Genomic DNA, 20,344 nt, shown 5'->3' on the forward strand with positions numbered 1-20,344 from the left:
TCTATCAACGTCAATCCATTTTGGATGTTAAGTATGGCCTTGGCCTTGATACAACAATTCTTTTGAATAATCCCTATAGCATATAGTGATAATAGCAGTATAACATAGTCCTGTAAAGGTCGTTTCAAGGCAACGTTTTCTACTGTGTGTCCTGTTGACAACTTCAACACATTTAGCTGATGATAATCCAATTTATTACACCTCCTTAAGCTGCCACGTTATCGTGGTAGAGGGGCTTCTGTGTCAAAGAAATCTAGAGGAGCTTAATTATTGGGGGCTTTATACCCCTGGTAGGGTCACCCAAGGCAAACAGTTCTCTGGTTAGGCACCAGCGTGGCTCAAGAAGACCCCAAGTAATGAAGACAATGGACCTGGTTTCACCTTGCCCGTGGGTCACTGGGTACCCTGTCCAGATCGAGGCCTGGGGGCGGGGACAATGGTGAGTGATTGGTAGCTGGGCCTGCTCCCATGGGGCCCGGCCGGGTTCAGCCGAAAGGACAACGTGATTCCTTTTCCCTTGGAAGGGGATTGGGTGCAATGTGAGCTGGGTGGTGGCTAGAGTGTGGGACCGTGCCAGTCCAATCCCCAGCTACAGAAGCTGGCTCTGGGAAAACGGAATGTCTCCTTTCTGGTGAGGAAGAAGCCTGAGCTTGTGCAGGAGGCTGAGAGGTTCTGGCTAGATATTGGAATTCACCTCAACCCACGGTTCGGACTCTGAAACCAGGCCTCTTGAGATGGACTGAACTCTTTCCACTCTGGAGTTGCCTCCCCAGTAACAGACACAGTGCAGGTGTTGGGATATTAATTGCCCTGTATGTGGGGGTTCAACACAGTGGAGGAGAGGATAGCCTCCCTCCACCTTCGGATTGGGTGACGGGTGCTGACTATAGTGTGTGCCCAATGCAGCCATAAGCAGTTCAGACTACCGACCCACTTTGTGCCTAGAGAGGCAGCTGGAGAGCTCTCCTGAGGGGGACTCTCTCATCCTACTGGGGGATTTCAATGCTCACATGGGCAGTGATAGCAAAACCAGAAAGGCTTAATTATGCGGAACTGTTTCCCCCTATCTGGACTTCAGTGGTGTCCTGTTAATGGACTTCTGTGCTCGTCATGGACTGTCCATAACAAGCATGTTCAGACATAAAGGTGTGAACATGTGCACCTGGCACCAGCACACCTCAGTGTTCAATGATCAACTTTGTGGTTGTATCATTGGACTTGGGTGCGGAGGGGGGGGCCCTGCCCCAAGAAGAGAAGTTCAGGTATCTAGGGGTCTTGGTCACAAGGGAGGAAAGGATGGGACAGGAGCTCAACAGGCGAATTGGTGCAGCGTCAGCAGTGATGTTGACTTTGCACTTGTCTGTTCTGGTGAAGAAGGAACTGAGCCAAAAAGCAAAGCTCTCAATTTACCTGTCAGTCTACATTCCAACCCCCATCTATGGTCACAAGCTGTGGGTTGTGACCAAAAGACCAAGGTCATGGATCCAAAAATGAGCTTTCTCTGCAGGGTGTCCGGGCTCTCTCAAGAGATAGGGTGAGGAGTTCAGACAACATGGAGGGGCTCCAAGTAGAGTCACTGATCCTCCATATGGAGAGGAGCCAGATGAGATGGCTCGGGCATCTGGTCAGGATGCCTCCTGGATGCCTCCGTGGTGAGGTGTTCGGAGGAGGCCCTGGGGAAGACCAAGGACACGCTGGAGGGACTGTGTCTCTCAACTGGCCTGGGAATGCCTCGGGATCCCCCGGAGGAGCTGGTCCAAGTTGCCTGAGTGAGGGAGGTCAGGGCCTCTATGCTTCAGCTGCTGCCCCTGTGACCTGATCCCAGATACGTGGCAATAATTTCTGAACGTATGGATAATCCAATTTATTTTATGTTGAATTTTGAATATGTAATAATAAAATACTTACAGCTTTATACCACTGTTTAATTTGGGGACAAGATTACTGATATGATATTGTGTAATGTCGTGTATTCAAAATAATTTGTGCTACCTGCTGTCAGATTATTTTTTCGCTTTGAGTCTTTTCGCTTTGATTATTTTTTTGCTTTGAGTCATCTCGAAAGAAAAATAAAAGCATGACATGATTCACCTTTGCGAATGCAGACGAATCTATCTGTAAAAACGCCTGAAGACGGTGGCTCAGAGGAACAGTGGCATGAACACTAAAAAACACGAGGGCTAAAGACAGGAACCTGTACCTCCTGTTGGTGCCGAGGAGTGGCCTCCTGGTCCAACTGAGAGAGCTGAGTTTGGGCAGGACAATGGGCAAGCAGGAGATGGATCAGAGTTGGCGAGTGCAGGACAGACAGTGCAGGAAGGATAAGTCCATTAGGGAAACAGGCAGACAGACTGACTGAGGACTGGGTTTGGACAATTACTAACTTGCCAAGACAGAGTTGATCAGTTTGCGATAAATTGAAAGTTCATTCCAGAAAACATTTTGTTACATGGTATATTCTAAATATTTGATGTTTGGTAGATTGTTTTTGATGCTGCTCATGTTGCAAAAACTTGTCTTCATCATACAGTAACTGAATGTCTGCTGGGATGTTTGAATATGACTGCTAATGTACATCCAGACAAACATCTATCTTTTGTATTTCTGTTTTTGAATTTTTTTTTGGTGCAATTCAAGATCAGACTGACCATCTGGAAATCCAGGCAAAAATCCAAATAGGTTGGTTCACTCAATACAAAGTCATTACTGTACAATGTGGATAAAATTGTGAGGAAAAATGTGACAGACAGCAGATTTTCAAACGCTCCATCAGATTGAGCTGTCCTCTCTACCAATTGTGTAAAAAAAGGACTGTAAAACATAGTCATATCCCTGCTTCAAATTAAGTAAATTGTCCCTATTGCAAGTCAGATATGAGTTGAATAAATGAAATCGACAGAGAGATGAAATTTCGTAAAATTGAGAGTGCCAAAAGTGCCAAAAGAGGAGAAAATGTTTTTAGGAAGGAAAAAGTACAATTAAAATTCATCTCCAGGGTTAGATGATGGTAAATGTATAGTACAAAAATTAAAAACAAAATAAATTATCATTTAATGAACTGCCGTATGGCAGGCTAAGAAATGTTCATTGCACATGGTAATGGAATTTCATTGTTAATTTAGAAGTGAAAAAGTTGTTTTCGTAAGGCAAGCTGGTCTGGATGTACAATTTAAACAATTCACAGGGTAAAACTTGCAGATACAGTGAGATACATGTAACTATATGTTGGATGATTTTGACCAGAAGGCACAAACTGATGAGAAAAGACAGACAGGCAGAGACCAAATCACCAGATATCAAATACCTCCTGTTTACTGTCAGCTGGTGACTCAGCCTCCTCCTTTTGGTCAGCAAGAAACAAGAAAAAGCGCGTTAGGCAAGCAATGTTGGCTCGAGGATAGGTTTAGTTAAAACTGTGCAACAGAATCAAGCAGATATAAGCACTTATGCTTACATGAAAAAACTGAAAAGAGAAGAGTTAGTAAGCAAAAGAAATCCTTACGAGGCCAGCAGAGAATTATGTTGCTGAAAGAGCTTCAACTGCCCTCAGAAGTTGGCTATTCACCTTTTCATAGGCTTGACCCAAAGATTTGCACCTTTGGTTGTTTTGTATTGTATGACAGAAATGTACAAGTACCATGATTTCTTTCTTTTTGTTTGGGGTAACATTGCCATCGTGGTCTTTGTCCGGCTCTGTGGTCTGGCCTTGATCCTGCTCCTTCTCTTCCTCATCCTGCTCCAAGCTGGGTTCCAGCTCTGTCTCCTGCTCATCCACAGACGGGCTGTGGAGCTGACGTTGTTCCCTGATGCTATGGTGTGAGAGGCCATCATGGTTCTCACACATGGCAGATACTGGACGTGAGAACTCTGTAGACAACAAGACCTCATGTTTTGCTACAGGTACTGGGGATTTTTGTTCACATATACCACACACATTTTTTCCAATTATATGAATTCAGGTCTGGAAATAGGAGTATTGTAGCTCTACTCGTAACAACAACAAACACAATTCTTATTTATTTGGTAAAAGGTACATTTTGAAGGAGATTCAAATGAGCAAGTTCTCATATTTCATATTCCAGACCAATAAGAGGCATTTATAACCAGATGGTCAAGCTGTCCACAGTTTCGAGTCCCATTTGTTTGGAAGCTAATTTGACTGAGAGACCAAACCATATAATTATGTGGTGATTCTCGCTCACATTTTCCCTTGTGATTATTATTTATAGGAAGTAGATGTAAACAGTGAATAACTTTTGTCAACTGTCCTGGTAAAATCACAAAAGTCCAAAACAGCACAGTTTCATAATAGTAATCCTCTCGAACTGATTTCCTATAAGTCTGTAATGTAATGGGAGCAGCCCAGTTCCTGATTGTAGCTTTTCACTCAGTTTTATAGACGGGATAATGGGAAATGTACTAAAATTATTCAACATGTTTCCCATAATTGCCATGGCCATCTTCATCTATCCATTGAAAAAGATATTATTCTATTGCCATAGTCTCCCATTGAATCACATGCATCCCCTTTGGCAGAGGGAACAGACGGGCGTGGGAGGAGTTGGGGGAGACCATGGAGAATGACTTCCGGTGGGCGTCAAGGAGGTTCTGGGTCACCATCCGGCGGTTCAGGAGGAGAAAGCAGTGCTTCATCAACACTATGTACAGTGGGAGCGGGGCGCTGCTGACCTCAACTTGTGACGACGTGGATCAGTGGCAGAAATACCTCAGAGACCTCCTAAACCTCTTTGAAACACCTTCCAATAAGGAAGCAGAGCCGGGGTACTCTGAAGTAGACATGCCGATTTTCGGGGCTGAAGTTTCTGATGCAGTCAAAAAGCTCTTCAGTAGCGGGGCCCCAAGGTTGGATGAGATCTGCCCTGGGTTTCTCGATGCTCTGGATGCTGTAGGGCTATAGTAGCTGACATGCCTCTGCCACATTGAGTGAATGTCGGGGACAGTGCTGCTGGACTGGCAGACCGGAGTGGTGATCCCCCTTTTTAAAAAGAGGGATCGGAGGGTGTGCTCCAACTACAGGGGATCACATTTTTCCACCTCCCTGGTAAGGTCTATTCAGAGGTGTGGGAGAAGAGGGTCCATCAGGCCATTGGACCTCGGATCCAGGTGGTTTTCAGCCTGGTTGTGGAACTGTGGACCAGCTCTATACCCCCGGCAGGGTCCTCCAGGAGTATGGGGTGCTGAACCCTGTCGTACGGGCTGTTCAGTCCCTGAATGAGCGGTGTTGGAGTATGGTCTGCATTGCCGGTTGTAAGTCGGACCCTTTTCCGGTGAGAGTTGGACTCCACCAGGTTTGCCCTTTGTCACCGATTCTGTTCATAACTTTTATCAACAGAATTTCTAGGCGCAACCAGGATGTCGAGGGGATCCGGTTTGGTGGCCACAGGATCAAGTCTCTGCTTTTTGCAGATGATGTAGTTCTGTTGGCTTCATCAGGCCATGATCTCCAGCTCTCACTGGAGCAGTTTGCATCCGAGTGTGAAGCAGCTGGGATGAGGATCAGCACCTCCAAATCCAAGACCAGTATGCTGGTGGAAATAGGTAGAGTGCCCACTCCAGGTCAAGGAAGAGGACCTGCCCCACATGGAGGAGTTCAAGTATCTCAGAGTCTTGTTCACGGAAGGAAGGATGGAGCGAGAAATCCACAGGCAAATTGGTGCAGTGTCTGCAGCGATGCAGACTCTGTACCGGTCTGTTGTGGTGAAGAGGGAGCTGAGCCAAAAGACGAGGCTCTCAATTCACCGGTCAATCTCCGTTTTCACCCTCACCTATGGTTGCAAGCTGTGGGTAGTAATCGACAGAACGGATACAAGCGGCTGAAATAACTTTCCTTCGCAGGGTGTCCAGACTCTCCCTTAGAGATAGGTTGAGAAGTCCGGTCATCCATGGAGGAGCTCGGTGTACAGCCGCTGCTCCTCCGCATGGAGAGGAGCTAGATGAGGCGGCTTGGGCTGAACGCCTCCCAGGGAAGGTATTCCCGGCATGTCCACCTGGCAGGAGACCACAGGGAAGACCCAGGACACGCTGGAGAGACTGTCTCCAGGCTGGCCTGGGAGCGCCTTGGGGGCCCCCCAGAGGAGCTGGACCATGTGGCTGGGGAGAGGGAGGGCTGGGCCTCACTGCTCCGGCTGTTGCCCCGTGACCAGACTCCAGATAAGCAGGGGAAGATGGATCGATAGATGAATGATGACACAACTTAGGTGGAAAATGGGACTTAGTTATCTTTCCTTCATGCTGAAGTAGTGAATGAAAGATTGATACAAGGAGAGGACTCCTTTTAACCTTAAGCCAAAAACAGAAACAAGCTAAAATTGGTCAGAGGGCAAATCTCCGGATACTGAGTCTCCAAGTCAACACTGGCCATTACTCTAGGTCCCGGGGTAACTCCCCGTCCAGGGATTTTAATCAGACATAAATTCAAAACTGAAAACACAGAATCCGGTCATCTAGAAGAATCTTTTGTTGAATTAAATATTGTGTTGCAACCGGTCATCTGTAAGTATTTTCCAGTATTAACCAAGTAAGATAAAGGATAAATAGTTGTCAGAAAACTCACCTCAAATACACCCATGGGTTCTACAACCTATTATATATAACTGTTACCTTTTAAAGGAAAACAAGCTGTTATAAGAGAAATCTAATTAGCCCTTTTAGATAATGTCCAAAAAGAAACATCTAAAAGCTGCATTTTGAAAGACTTTCTTCCATATAAAGATGGATCAGAAGCTTACCGCCATCCAAGCTTCTGGAGAGCAGATAGCGCTTGCTTGTGGAACGTTCAAAGTGCGGAGCAGGTCGGTCTATGAGAGCACTGGCCTGTCTGGTTTGAGCCTGTGTCCTTCCGCTGTACCGAAACTTTGAACCCATTACCAAGAAACCCTTAGGCGGAGGTTCTGGAGATACCAACCTGTGAGAGTGAGAATTTAACAGCAAAGAATATAGTCCTTAAAATTGTTGTTACTACCATTCACACAAAAAAAAAAAAATTCTAGTACAACTTAAAGCCTGCTCCTAAGCTTATAGCCTTACTACCTTTCCACCTGGTCTCCTGGACACAGTATATCCACCTTTGTTCGCTGCATCATGTCAACCAACTCGTTACTTTTTCCTGTCATAGTGTCACGGGACGCGGGGGCGGACTCGGGCAGGGAACCACACCTCGGAGCAGGAATCTGGGTTGAAAGCACTTTATTTGGGTTGAACGGCAGGTAGGGTGTCGCTGGTAAGTCCCCGGCCCCGAGACAGAGTCGCACAGGGCTGGGTCTCACCAGGACGGGCCCCAGGCAGGGTGAAGGCAGGATCTCGGACAGGGTAGGGGTCTGGTCGCGACAGGGCTCCGCAGTGGTCTGGGACAACCACAATCCCCCAGCCCAGGCAGAGCGTGCCGCTGCCCTTTATAGGGATCTTGATTAGCTGCAGCTGCTGCAGCTGGCGCCGATTACAAATTGGACCCAGGTGTGAGACCCTGACACATAGTTTCGATATTCAAAGTCCCTACTCTCAGTCCCAGATTCCTCTTCTCACTCTGCTTCCAAACAGGCCTTCCTCCTGTCCTTCTTTGACCTACAGTAGCCCAGTTTCCATTGGTACCCTGTAGGTCATCGGTACCAATGGCAGTCGTTGTTGACCTGGGCCTTGACCAATCCAGTATGATCTGGTTATTAGGTTTGATTCGCATGTTTGGTTTTGGCAAACGCTGTAAGCCGGATGCCCTTACTGACACAATACGTGTTTTTATAATGAATGTTCAATAGACTTACATATTTTGCCAACAATGAACTGTATGCTACATTTGACTTCCAACAAAGTTTATGGTCTATGATTACGCCAGGAAATTCGTATTCAAAAATTCTTTCTAATCGAACTCCATTTAATATAGAAGTAATTTAAAATGGCATCGTACACCATAGACCAATTTTTATTCATGTACATTCTATATGAACAAAAACTCTTGAACAAACCATAGCAAGTCAGTTCTTACCTGAAAAAGGTGTGATGCTCAATGCAGACCTTCCACAGTCTCTTGGCAGCTCTGTGGTTTGGAAGTTTAAATCCAATAGTGCTTTCAAACTGCTCATACTGGAGGAGAGACACACAGAGAAATGTGAACGGTAGGTGAGTGTTTATTTAAGAGCAGCTTCTTCTTAGTGGACCAACAGTAAAGGGCAATTTCATACCTGCATGAACATTGCAACGCAATCAGTTCAGTAACTCTGGCTTTTGGCTGCTGGCAATGGCATAATATATATATATATATATATGCCCATATTTTGATCAATGAACCTCCCAGAATTTCCTCCAAGGGCAAGCTCAAAAACTTCTCCAGCCATGGTTTCATAGTATTTGCTCAATATCATTTATTAGGAATGAATTAATTCACTTAGTATGTACCACAAAACAAATGGTCCAATATAGTCTCATTGAATAGTCTCAGATTAAAAGCTTTTCCGAAGTGTTTAAATCAGGGAAAATTCACAATAATAAAACAGACTGAATAAAACTGACAATCTATCTCTAAAACAAAAGTAACATTTTTATGATGTTCTTATTTCTGGACAAGATAAAAGAGAAAATTAGAGATAACATATAGTGATCACACAATAGACGAAAACTGCAACCACATATACATTCTTAGTCACGGGATTCTGGCTGTAGCCACTATAGCTCTGTTAAGATGGTTCTGTATTCGGCTAAGTGACAGTCTCACAGTGCATGTCTGTCGGGTGACTGGGCCCAGCGCAGTCAGTCTGTCACACTGAGGCTCAGCAGGTTGGATAAGCTGTGCAATGAGCAATGGGTAGACAAGAATATACACTGGAAGCGTGCAAAGGAAAGCTGGGGGTATGATAAAAGGACCTTAACCACAAACATCTATTCTTACAGTGGTGTAACAGAGACAGAGAATTGTTTGTCTTGATGCAAAACTCTGACAGGTTGTCTCACAGATGATTTTTGTAGAAGGAAAGAGACCATCAATTCATTGTCCTATTGCCAAGATCAATGTTTATTCTGATCCTGCAAGTCATACCATCCAGCCAATGGACTATTGCGAAGTTTTTCAACCATTCATATATTTATTTTGCAGCATATTTAAATGTCAAATGCCTCCTATCATAACCCCTACTTATAGACCAAGTGTCAACTGGAGAGGTCATGTAAATCTGTAAATTATAGAGGGTGATCTAAGGGTACATAGATGTGGAGTGTTTTTCCATAGACTTGTGGGCGCCTTCATACATCCTTGCATAGGTGAAAAGATAATGTATTTGTACAAATTGCAAAATACTGGAAATACCAAAACAAAGCCAGTAGCTTGTTATCTATCAATCTATTAATTTACTGTTTCTTGGTCAAAAAGGAGAGTTTTACAGCTACATTTCAAAGATGACTCTTCTTGGAGAGGTTTTTCTTCAGCTTTATCTTAAGCCTACAGATTTTATATAAACCATTTATATAAAATATTGATACATAATAAACAGTCACTACAGTGTGATGTATTGGCATTGACAGTTTCTGCAGCACAAGTCCCCTCAGGCTCCCACAGCTACTAATATTAAATTGAATGAGAAAACCTAAGTATCCAGAAGAGTACCTGAATGGGAATGTGCCAAAGTCTCATATGTTTCAGCAGTTTTGTGTTTTGAAAGATGAACCGTACCATTATTTACATGAACAAGGCTGCCGGAGGTGTGGTCTGAGATACTACGAAGATCCCTTGTTCTTGGTTGCTTGTCTATTTATGACCAACATTCTGGAGTTAGTCAACTCTTTGGGTTTTGTGAGGCAGTAGACTATCTTTGAAACATCCAAATTGCACTTCAGAAATAAAGGCTTTGTAAAAGTATTCTATTATAAAAGCATATCTGGTTTATAATATCATAAACTCTGAGAAAAAATCCAATTTGTTCTGAGATAGTGTCTGATATCTGTCTTTTTCTGGACCTTTGTATTTATCCGTTGCAACTCATAGTCCTTATATGATGACATTGTATTTTGAAATCTCTCATTCTGGAGTGTCATTCTATGCAACCTTGATGGTTTATAATATCATACAATTGGAGAAAACTACAAATTTGTTCTGAGATAGTGTCTGCTATCAGACTTTCATCTAGACCTTTGTATTTCTCCGTTGCTACTCATAGTACTTATATGATGGCATCATATTTTGAAATATCCTTCCTGAGTGCCATTCTATGCAACCTTGACTTTGGTCCATGATATAAAGAAAATCTTGGGCTTGTTTTTTTTTTTTTTTACCAACTGTAAATTACCATCAGATGCCGCATGGCCTAGAAACAGTTACAATGACGAAAAGACAGGAGGCAGAACTAGAGGTCACACGGATGAAGATACCAAAAAGTTCTCTTTGGGAGTGACCAGGATGGATAGGATCAGGAATGAGCCTATCAGAGGAACAGGACATGTTAGATGTTTTGGAGAGAAGGTCAGAGAAGCCAGACTGAGATGGTTCACCCATGTACAGAGGAAGGATAGTGAATATATTGGTAGACAGATGCTGGCATTGGAGCTGCCAGGCAGAAGGTCTAGAGCAGGGGTGAGCAAACTTTTTGAGTCAGGAGCCATATTGAGTTTTAAAATTTGATGGGCTGGGTGAACACAAGATACAATACATATAGAAAAAAAAACACATTTGTTAACAGTACACATCAGACTCTTCTGACATTTGCTTTGAAAATAAAACCAGCTTGGTTTTGAAGGCTCTAACGTTTGCTTGCATTTGCATTGCTTGCTTGTGACTTTACATCCAGCTCATTCATGTGTGTCAGCGTGTCCACAGTAAAGGCTAAATCACAAAGCCAATCTGAGTCATTCATCTCAGGAAAAGTGTTCTCAAGTAGCTCCAAAAATGTAATAACCTCCTGACTGAGCTCCCACATTCATTGATCCAATCGTTCAATAATTTGAATCAACTATGAATTCTGTACCAATCTTTGGCAGGCCGGGTTGAAAAGGCCAACGGGCCGGAGGTGGCCCGCGGGCCGTGGCTTGCCCTACCCAAGACCAAAAGAGAAGATTTATGGACAAAGTAATAGAGAGGATATGATTGCAGTTGGTGAGAGAAAGGAGGATACAGAGAATAGGGTTAGATGAAGAAGGTTGATTCTCTGTGGCGACCCCTGAAGGGAAAAGCCGAGAGGAGAAGAAGTCATGCCTTGTTTTGCTAAACGTACATTTACAGACAATACTTTTCAAACATTTTGGACCCTACTGCTTATAAACAGCAAGAAGAAATTGGAAAAATGCAAAACAGCTGCACACTGCATACCTCTCCAGGCCGTATCTTGATGTAAAAATTACTCCTCTTATATGAGATCTTCAGGATCTTAGGCCAGGCAAAGCGGTTGATTCGCAGCCTGTCTCTGTATATTAGCAGGCCGTTGGCACAGACACCCAGCATTATATCAATCCCTTCAGAATCCTGCAGCAGATGAAAGACATCAGAAAAAGGAACCCATCGATCATCCATCCTTGAAAACTAGTTTCATGCCAATTAAAAGAGCTTTTGAAATGGCCAACCTTAGCGTGATGTAGGTCCACGCCATACATGGAAAGTTTTTTAGCATTCTCCAAGAAATTAATTTCAGCCTCCGCAGGAGTCATTCCCCTGTGGGCAAAATGACAATACCATCTGTGAGGAACACCAAAACACTGTCATGAATAATATACCCTTGCTTTTACACAATAGGAGAAGAATTATTCCTCTAATATGTCTCACATACAATATTCAATCTAAAATTTCATGTATCTAAAACAAATATTTCAAGATAAGAGTGTGATGAAAGCAATCTGGCGAAACATGGGATGTGTGTCACCATGACAGATGGTGCAGTAATATGAAACCATCTATCTGCCACATGCAACATGTGGTGTTTGACGCTTTAAATCATAACAATCCAATGCTTAAGGCTAAGGGAAAATAATGATCTAATATTTAGACGCTTGATACACAATTTAACCTGATAAGATATGAAAAAAATAACAGGACAGATGCATAATAACTTTAAAATATGGGCTGTTAAAAGACTGATCAGTGGTTTAATTCCCCTTACATAGAAATATCTGTGAAGGTTTCTGCATGCAGTGCTATTAATGATTTAAAGAGATTCCGATAATACATTTCAGATGCATTTAAGCTCATCTTCAAATATATCCTGCTGATAATCAAGCATCTTCTCAGAGATTATTATTATTTCTTTCTTTATTTTATTTCTTACATTCATTTATACGTCTCTCAAATGTTCAAGAGTTTCTTGCTCATTTTTTTTAACCATTGCATCAATGCCATGTGACTGAAAGCAATGAAATGCACAGTATTGACTGAAATATAATAGAAAACAAAATTAACTCAAAAAAACTATTTATGTATAGAAAAAATATCATAATTATTTAAAACAGTTTGAAGATATCGACAGTGAATAACATAGTTCCAGTTGTGAAAAAATAAATAAAAATAACAGTGCCATGTCAGACTTTGTTCAGTATTGTTATATATATTACACTGTGATATATAATTATTTTTCAAAAAACAGTGTATCCAGCAGTACTTGTAGTTGCGATGAAGTTCCATAACCCTTTCCTCCAGTTCTCTGTTCTGATTAGGTGCAAAGCGGAAATCGCTGACATAGTCAGAGGCATGGTCATCCTGGTCATAGTCGCCCAGTTCAGCTTGGACAGTGTAGGATCCCAGAAGGGCATGAGTGACAAAGGAGCACGGCAGACGGCCAGACAGTATGTCGTCTCTCAGCTGCAGACAGAGGTAGTACCTGTCAGCAGAGACAAAAGGGAAGCAGAGTGTGCTCAAAGTCAAATATTCAGGCTGAGTCACAGCAAAAGCCGACATGTATTCAGAACAGTTAATCCAGGGCAGTTAGAAGTATTCCAAACCTAATCCTTAAAAAGGAGAGAGAGATTAGCTTTGCCTCTGAGAACAAATGTGCTGTATAAATAGTTGGAATATATTAATCTAAACACACAACGTTATGTTTATTCAATCATTTAAAAACAATAAAAACATTATTCCCTTAAACTTTAAGTTTACATTACTTGAATGTATGAATATGATTAATGTCATATCTAAGCCCTCGAAGATATAAATGTTCTCCATTCAAATGATATTTTTTTCCAGGGATAATATAGGAATATATGGGAAAATTAATTTCCCTTTCTCAGATTTCTCCAAGAAATTTTTCACGTTTGGGTAACTTTGTGATACCTTGATAAATGACTGGGTATATTGACTTGTGTTTCATAAAGAGAGAAATGCTATTGGATATGTAAGTCCATACTTGCTTTTCCACACTTTCAAACTTTATAATCTTGTTTTGTTTGTTTAAATACTTTCAATTCAATCTTTTTCCATATTTTTCCATGGGAAACCTGAATCAAACTGTACCTGGTGATATCCTCAGTTAGCTGGGAGGGGTCAGGAGGATAGAACTTTACAGCAAAGGCAAAGTGCCATTGAGAGTCTGCAGGGAGAAGAAAGGACTTTGGGTATTGAGAATGTTGTGGGAGTGTGTGCCAACAAATTTATTTTTACAACAGCACTAAATGTATTTTAAAAAAATCATCTTTTCCCCTTCTTGAATGAGGCACTCACTGCGCATCTGCTTCTTTATCTCCTTGGAGGGGTCCAACCAGTTCTGAAAGACAGAAGGACAGAAGATCTTTAAACAGGGTAGTGTGTGTGTGTGTGTGTGTGTGTGTGTGTGTGTGTGTGTGTGTGTGTCATGGGGGGGGGGGGCCTCAGAGTGCTGTCAGATGTTCCTAATGTAAGCGTCTCCATATGGTTGAAGAAAGAAATAGGCTTTCCCTGCTGAGATCAAATGCACACATTAAATTCAAGCATCTGTTTCTTCATTGTGCTGGAATAAATATAATCAGAGCAAGGAGCTGTTTTTACCTGTCAGGGTGCTGTTTATGTCTGCCTGTTTTACTTGCATATTTATTCAAAAAAATGTTAATAGTGTACAGACAGACGGACAGAAGCCAACAGATCCAAATCATCTGCAAAAAGCAGAAACTTGATCTTGTGGCCACCAATCCGGATCCCCTCGACACCCTGGCTGCATCTAGAAATTCTGTCCAAAAAAGTTATAAACAGAATTGGTGACAAAGGGCAGCCCCGGCAGAGTCCAACTCTCACCAGAAACAGGTCCGACTTACAACCGGCAATGCGGACCAAGCTCCAACACCGATCAAACAGGGACCAGACAGCCTGTATGACGGGGTTCGGTACCCCATACTCCCAGAGCAATCCCCCCACCAGGGTTGCCCACAGGACACGATCTCCAGGTCCACAAAACACATGTAGACTGGTTGGTCAAACTCCCATGTTCCCCGACTTGGTTGAAGTGATGCAGAATATCCCCAAAGATGAGAGACCGGTAATTGGTGCAGTCTTCAATGGACATGTTGGTACAGGCAATAGAGGGGGTGAAGAAGTTATAGGCAGGTTTGGTATCCAGGATAGAAACAAAGAGGGACTGAGGGTGGAAGAGTTTGTAAAAAGGATGGAAATGGCTGTAGAGAATATTTTTTTTCCAGAAAAGGTAGGAACATAGGGGAACTTCTAAGAATGAGGGTGGGAGCACGCAGGTAGACTACATCTCGTATAGACGGGGAAAACTGAAAGAGATCTGCGAAAACAGAGTAGTTATAAGTGAGAGTGCAGCCAGACAGTATAGGATAGCGGTTGTAGAATGACTCTGGTGACAAGAAAGATAAAAGGGACAAAGACTGGGTGGTCAGGGAGAGCTATCAGTACGAACAGATTCTAAAAGAGAGATGGGAAGATGGAATGAGTACTTTGAAGAGCTGATGAATGAAAGAGAGGGAATGGTAGAGGAGGTGACTATTGTAGACCACAAAGTAGCAGAGATTAATAAAAGTGAAGTGAGGAAGGCATTGAAAAGGATGAAGAATGGAAAGGCAGTTGGTACTGACGACATACCTGTGGAGGTTTGGAAGTGTCTAGGAGAGACGATGGTAGAGTGTCTGGCTAGATTATTCTACAGGACCTTAGAGAATGAGGATGCCTGAGGAATGGAGAAGAAATGTGATGGTGCCCACTTTTAAGACTAAGAAGGAGGTCCAGAATTGTGGTAACTATAGAGAATGTGGATAGAATCAGGAATGAGTCCATCAGAGGGACTGCTCATGTTAGATGTTTCGGATAGAAGGTCAGAGAAGCCAGACTAAGATGGTTCGGTCATGTGCAGAGAAGGAATAGTGAATGTATCGGTAGACAGATGCTGGAATTGGAGCTGCAAGGCAGGAGGTCTAGAGGAAGACCAAAATGATTTATGGATGTGGTGAGAGAGGATATGAAGTTAGCTGGTCTGAGAGAGGAGGATAAAGAGAATATGGTTAGATGGAGGAGGTTGATTCGTTGAGGTGAACCCTGGAGGGAAAAGCCAAAAAGAAAAGAAGAAAGCCCGGGCGGAGTCCCACTGTCATCGCAAAAAGGTCCGACAGGATCGAAAATCCATCTGATCATAAGTGAGATATTTTTATAAGAAGAAATAACACGTGAAATAATGTACAATGTAATTGTGATCAGCCTTGCAGCGTCAGTAACAAAATAATACAATTGCTTATTGGTGTAGTGTGATTGAAATTACTTCGTGAGGAATTGACAGCCTTAAAAGTAGACTGGAATCCTTCAAACCATTAAGAATCCCCTCACAAAAGCAAGCATAAACACAAATATACACATTCCGCGTGAATTTATTCGCGCTACTCACAACACTAATGAGCCACAGACATTTATCATCCAATTACATCCATCTCATATCGGATGAGGCCAAAGAGCACTCACTTAGTAGAGGCACCCAGCCAATTAGCTTTTCTCTGCTGAAATGAATTATCAATATTTAATCTGCACCTGATCCGTTTTACAGTGTTTCATTTGCTCTTCACTCCAGGACACATGCTTTTTTTCCCCCAAAAACATTTTATTCAGTTTTTTTCTGTTGTTTTTTTTAAATGCACTAATGGGCCTGTATTTGACAGGTCCGTCACATCTATCTAAGCCATATTTATATTTTCTCCGAAAAAAAAAAAAAAACGTCTCATCTTTGAGTCTTATTTATCCATGTCACACTGCAGTCAACCTGCTCCCATGGGGATCATGATCTAAGCCAACAGTCATACATGTCAAGGCATGTCAGCTGCCATGTCAACAGCCATGTACAGCTGGATGAGGAGAACATGCTCCAGATGTTGAAATAAATCTTTATCTTATCTGATTTCTCTCTAATCAGAAGGCAGGCAGTTTCTCCGTATACTTGCCTCCAGAGAGGCGCACGTCAGTCAAAAGCCAAAACTTTTATGGAGCAAAGAGTTCTCATGAGAGATGTAAGACTGAGCCCCTCAGTCAGTATAAATTACATGATTCCTGGATAATTAGCCCAGTGCACCTTAATATGCCCAAAAGATCAGAGGGAAATATATTTGGAGCTTGTATTTGAAATTTCAAAATAATTATTAACATTTAATCCAAGGACAGTGATCAAAACCTTTCATGGGATGTTCACCAAAAATTGTTAAATAAATAAACAAATAGATAAATAATTCTTAAAGATTTCAAAGTGACACCAATTGGCAGTATTGGTCAACAGGAAATATGGATTCCTTGACTCTGGCCCAAACATATACCGATCAATAATTTTGACAAAACAGTTTTAAAACACATCAGATCTCATAGGAGAAAAGAGAGAGGAAAAAAACATGCATGCTGGATATGTATACTGGTCTGGACTTGGTAATGTGATATTAAGGAAAAGATGTAACATTACTTTTACAAGGAAAGCCAAGTGAATTGATCGAGGTTTCTCAACAGGCTCCAATAAATCGGTTCCGCAATAGGTTCCCAATCTGTTTCACAGGTCCTCTGAAACTGGATGAATCCATCAATCCTATCCCATCAGTGTGTATGGCCCACATGCTCACACACCTAAAGACGATTGCCCAACACTTGATTTTAGTCAGTTCTCCACGCTTCCTCTCTTGAGAATCATTAATGATGGATGTTTTTTTTTTCCTGATATGACAAACACAACGACAAAACAACAACTAGTGGGCAATAACTGTAATGCACAACAAACCTGATTCCCTCGCAATATGTGTTATGTTAAACAAGATCATAAGAAGTAAAGACAATTACTGAGTATCATATATTAGATTAACAATGAAAATATATGTCCATGATTTTATCTATGTTTCACTGTGTCTTAAAGAAAATACAATTTCAACCAGTCCTGGATGGACCCCGACTCTCACCCGATGGCAGCTGGGATAGACTCCAGGATCCAGGATAAGCAGTAGATAATGGATGGAAAAAAATTTAAATTCCCATTGAATTAACAGCACTAAGTGGCGATGTCTTACTCCCACCAGAAGGTGGTAATAATGCACCTCAAATTTGTTTTAGAACAATGATTACAGAACTCGAGAATAACATTAATTATGTTACAAAAGTGAGTTCTGTTTCAGTTAATTCTAATGATACATATTACAAGACCTGCTCCAAATGTTAACTATCCAAATACAACTTCAGTGTCAGATAAAGAAACTGAATAGTGATTTTGGATGAAAATTATTGCTAAATACGAGCACATATAAAATATTCAACTATTATCTGTTTACCATTCAGCAAAATGGGCATCAGTTTTAAGTGCTGATCTGCTCAGTGTGAAAGACAAATGTCCCCCAGGAAATATAATCATCTACGAAGCCCGTGTATTTGCTACGGAGGAGCCTTTGGAGCTGGTGGACACATAGCACTATCAAAAACTGGATCTTGAAACTTGAACTTTTCAACAGACTTATTGTTAAAAGTAGTCTCTTATTGCCGATGTGGCTCTTCCTATCTCAGTACTGTCGCAGTCATTTAATTCCAGTCAAAAATCCTCAATGGCTAAAAATATCCTAGCCATGAACCTTCATTAAAGTTATTTCCACTGTCACATGAGGTGCGACAGTGGAAAAATGGCACGTGATGGTGCATTCATGATCCAGCAGAACTTTGCAATGAGTTATGGATTCTGGGTAACTTGGATGAGTGAATCACAGCAATATGAGAATTGAAAATCCTATTGGATCAGATTTGTCCAATAATCTGTAGTGGAAATTTTGCCAACATGAGAATCAGCCAATTGTTTGCATTTCTACCCAGCCTTAGTGAATCCAACTGTCTAGATCAGGGGTGTCAAACTCATTTTAGCTCAGGGGCAACGCGGGGGAAAATCTATTCTAAGGTGGGTAAAATCATGACGTGAACTACTGTTACGTACCTATTATTCAATTCACTCCTCAAACCTGATATTTTTTAGCTTTGCGAGCGGGATTAAACCTGTTCACGGTCTTAATCCGGCCCACGGGCCTTAAGTTTGACACCCCTGGTCTAGATGAAGCGGCACTGTAGCTCCCAAATGATGTGTCTGATGCAGTCTGCTACCTGTTAATATGACAGCCAAAGACAGAACGTTGACATTCTGCTTGGCAGATGTAATACCCAAGTCAGTTTGCCCATCAGGCAAGCTGATGATAAATGATGAAAATTGTTAGCTGTATAATGACTCCCATTTTTGCTGCATAACCTATCCTTTCTTTACTTGAATATGCAAAAAGGAAAAAATAAAGTGCTGTGGATATCTGTCAGCTAAATGTTTATCTGGGAACGGAGCTTCAATATATTTCGAATTATTGACTTAGTTGAGTCTCACACAGAATTTTGAATGCTTTTGAATGCTTCAAATATGTCTCTAGAAATGTCAACAGAAATAGGTGGCATTGAAGCCTGTGCTTGTTTCTTTGCTATTTGAAATGAATAAGCTTGACTTTAGATGAAGGCATCCAGTCTTCAAAAAAAGGAGCTTTGGACTTCTTTTCATTCACTTATATGTTGTTTCCCCCAAAGAACTTCAATGAAACAACAAATACTAATGCTCTGAATACTGAACTACAACTTAGTTTCCCTCCTTTTTATCTTAAATCCCTTAAGTGTACGTAAAAATACTAACCTAAAAATATTGGTACATGATCTGAAATTATCCAGAAGTCTTTAAAATATAGTATTTTGGTAATTTCTGTGAGATGGGAATCATATAACCAGTTTCTACATATAACCAGTTTCTGAAAAATATTTGTTCAAATAAATTTATGATATGCAAATGGGAGATGGATCGTTTTATATCATCTTTCCTTTCCACACAGGCTTTTCCGTTCCCCTGTTGTTCAACCCTACAAAGAGCATGTACATTTCCATTTTCTATTCATCTCTGAATGATGGGTAGGTGAACACTGAGCGAGGCAACCCAGAGTAAGGAATACTGATTGCTTTGTGAGCTGTGAATATGCACTCAAATATCCCACCAAGATACCGAGGTAGACGACTCACTGACCTTTTGTGTGTCTGTATCGGCAAAGGTCAAACCAAAGTAGTCCTTCTCCAGCAGGTTCAGGTGCTCACACACCATGTCCATCAGCGTCTGTCCTTTGGAGTGTTTCTGCATGGAAAAACAGATGGCACTTTTGACTGGAGGCAAAACATCAAAACGAGTCTTTATTTAAGCACTGAAGAAGTAAATCTCTGATTTTCTAGGAAGAATAAAGGATACAAAATAAGGATACAAAACAAGGATGCAAGAAATTTGAGATATCAATTTCCTAAATGATTAAGGCAAACTAATGTCTGACACAAAGACATTAAACAGGCTCTTAATATATGTCTAAATATGGTGTGATGTATATACCTCTTTTTTATAGCAAATAAGGGCTATTTCTAATCGTTGATCAATCTCTCTCCTTCTTTTCCTTTTGACTTTTCTTTTCAGGGGTCGCCACAGCGAATCTATCTTCTCCATCTAACCCTATTCTCTGTATCCTCCTCTCTCACACAACTAACTTCATATCCTCTCTCACTACATCCATAAATCTTCTCTTTGGTCTTCCTCTAGACTTCCTGTCTGGCAGCTCCAATTCCAGGATCCATCTTCCAATGTATGCACTATCCCTCCTGTGTACATTCAAGGTTCAAAGTGTTTGTCATACTGTATGTATAGTGTGGAAACGTGGTCCCCCGTATTATGAAATTCTTACTTTGCTGTCCTCAGTGCATTTGGCCGGCATGCAACTGACCAGCAAACACATCTGCCACGTAGGGCACCATGACAAAACCATCTAAGTCTGGCTTCTCTGATCTCTTCATAACATCTAACATGTGGTCTCCCTCTGATGGACTCATTCCTGATTCTATCCATCCTCATCACTCCCAAAGAGAACCTCAATATCTTCCCCTCAA

The 20,344-nt window shown here is 41.7% G+C and overlaps 1 protein-coding gene across 10 annotated transcripts in view; it reads right to left on the bottom strand.

Moving 5' to 3' along the window:
• Positions 1–20,344, bottom strand: part of LOC147222184 (band 4.1-like protein 1) — a 93,811-nt gene that overhangs the window by 15,272 nt on the left and 58,195 nt on the right. For 6 of the 10 annotated variants that reach the window (XM_086167723.1, XM_086167714.1, XM_086167713.1 and 3 more), the window contains exons 4-14: positions 19,446–19,550; positions 13,640–13,682; positions 13,433–13,508; positions 12,585–12,803; positions 11,557–11,644; positions 11,306–11,458; positions 8,000–8,097; positions 6,750–6,925; positions 3,638–3,867; positions 3,305–3,340; positions 2,201–2,245 (exon numbers count right to left, since the gene is read on the bottom strand). In XM_086167723.1, coding sequence (XP_086023849.1) covers positions 2,201–2,245; positions 3,305–3,340; positions 3,638–3,867; positions 6,750–6,925; positions 8,000–8,097; positions 11,306–11,458; positions 11,557–11,644; positions 12,585–12,803; positions 13,433–13,508; positions 13,640–13,682; positions 19,446–19,550 — 1,269 coding nt within the window. Of the gene's footprint in view, positions 1–2,200; positions 2,246–3,304; positions 3,341–3,637; positions 3,868–6,749; positions 6,926–7,999; positions 8,098–11,305; positions 11,459–11,556; positions 11,645–12,584; positions 12,920–13,432; positions 13,509–13,639; positions 13,683–19,445; positions 19,551–20,344 lie in introns of those variants that run through there. The other 4 variants (XM_086167715.1, XM_086167716.1, XM_086167718.1 and 1 more) reach the window with 4 other exon arrangements.

Source organism: Fistularia commersonii, chromosome 21 (assembly GCF_037954325.1).
Source record: "Fistularia commersonii isolate RoL2024-O1a breed Wild chromosome 21, RoL_Fcom_v1.0, whole genome shotgun sequence".
Taxonomy (NCBI): Eukaryota; Metazoa; Chordata; class Actinopteri; order Syngnathiformes; family Fistulariidae; genus Fistularia; species Fistularia commersonii.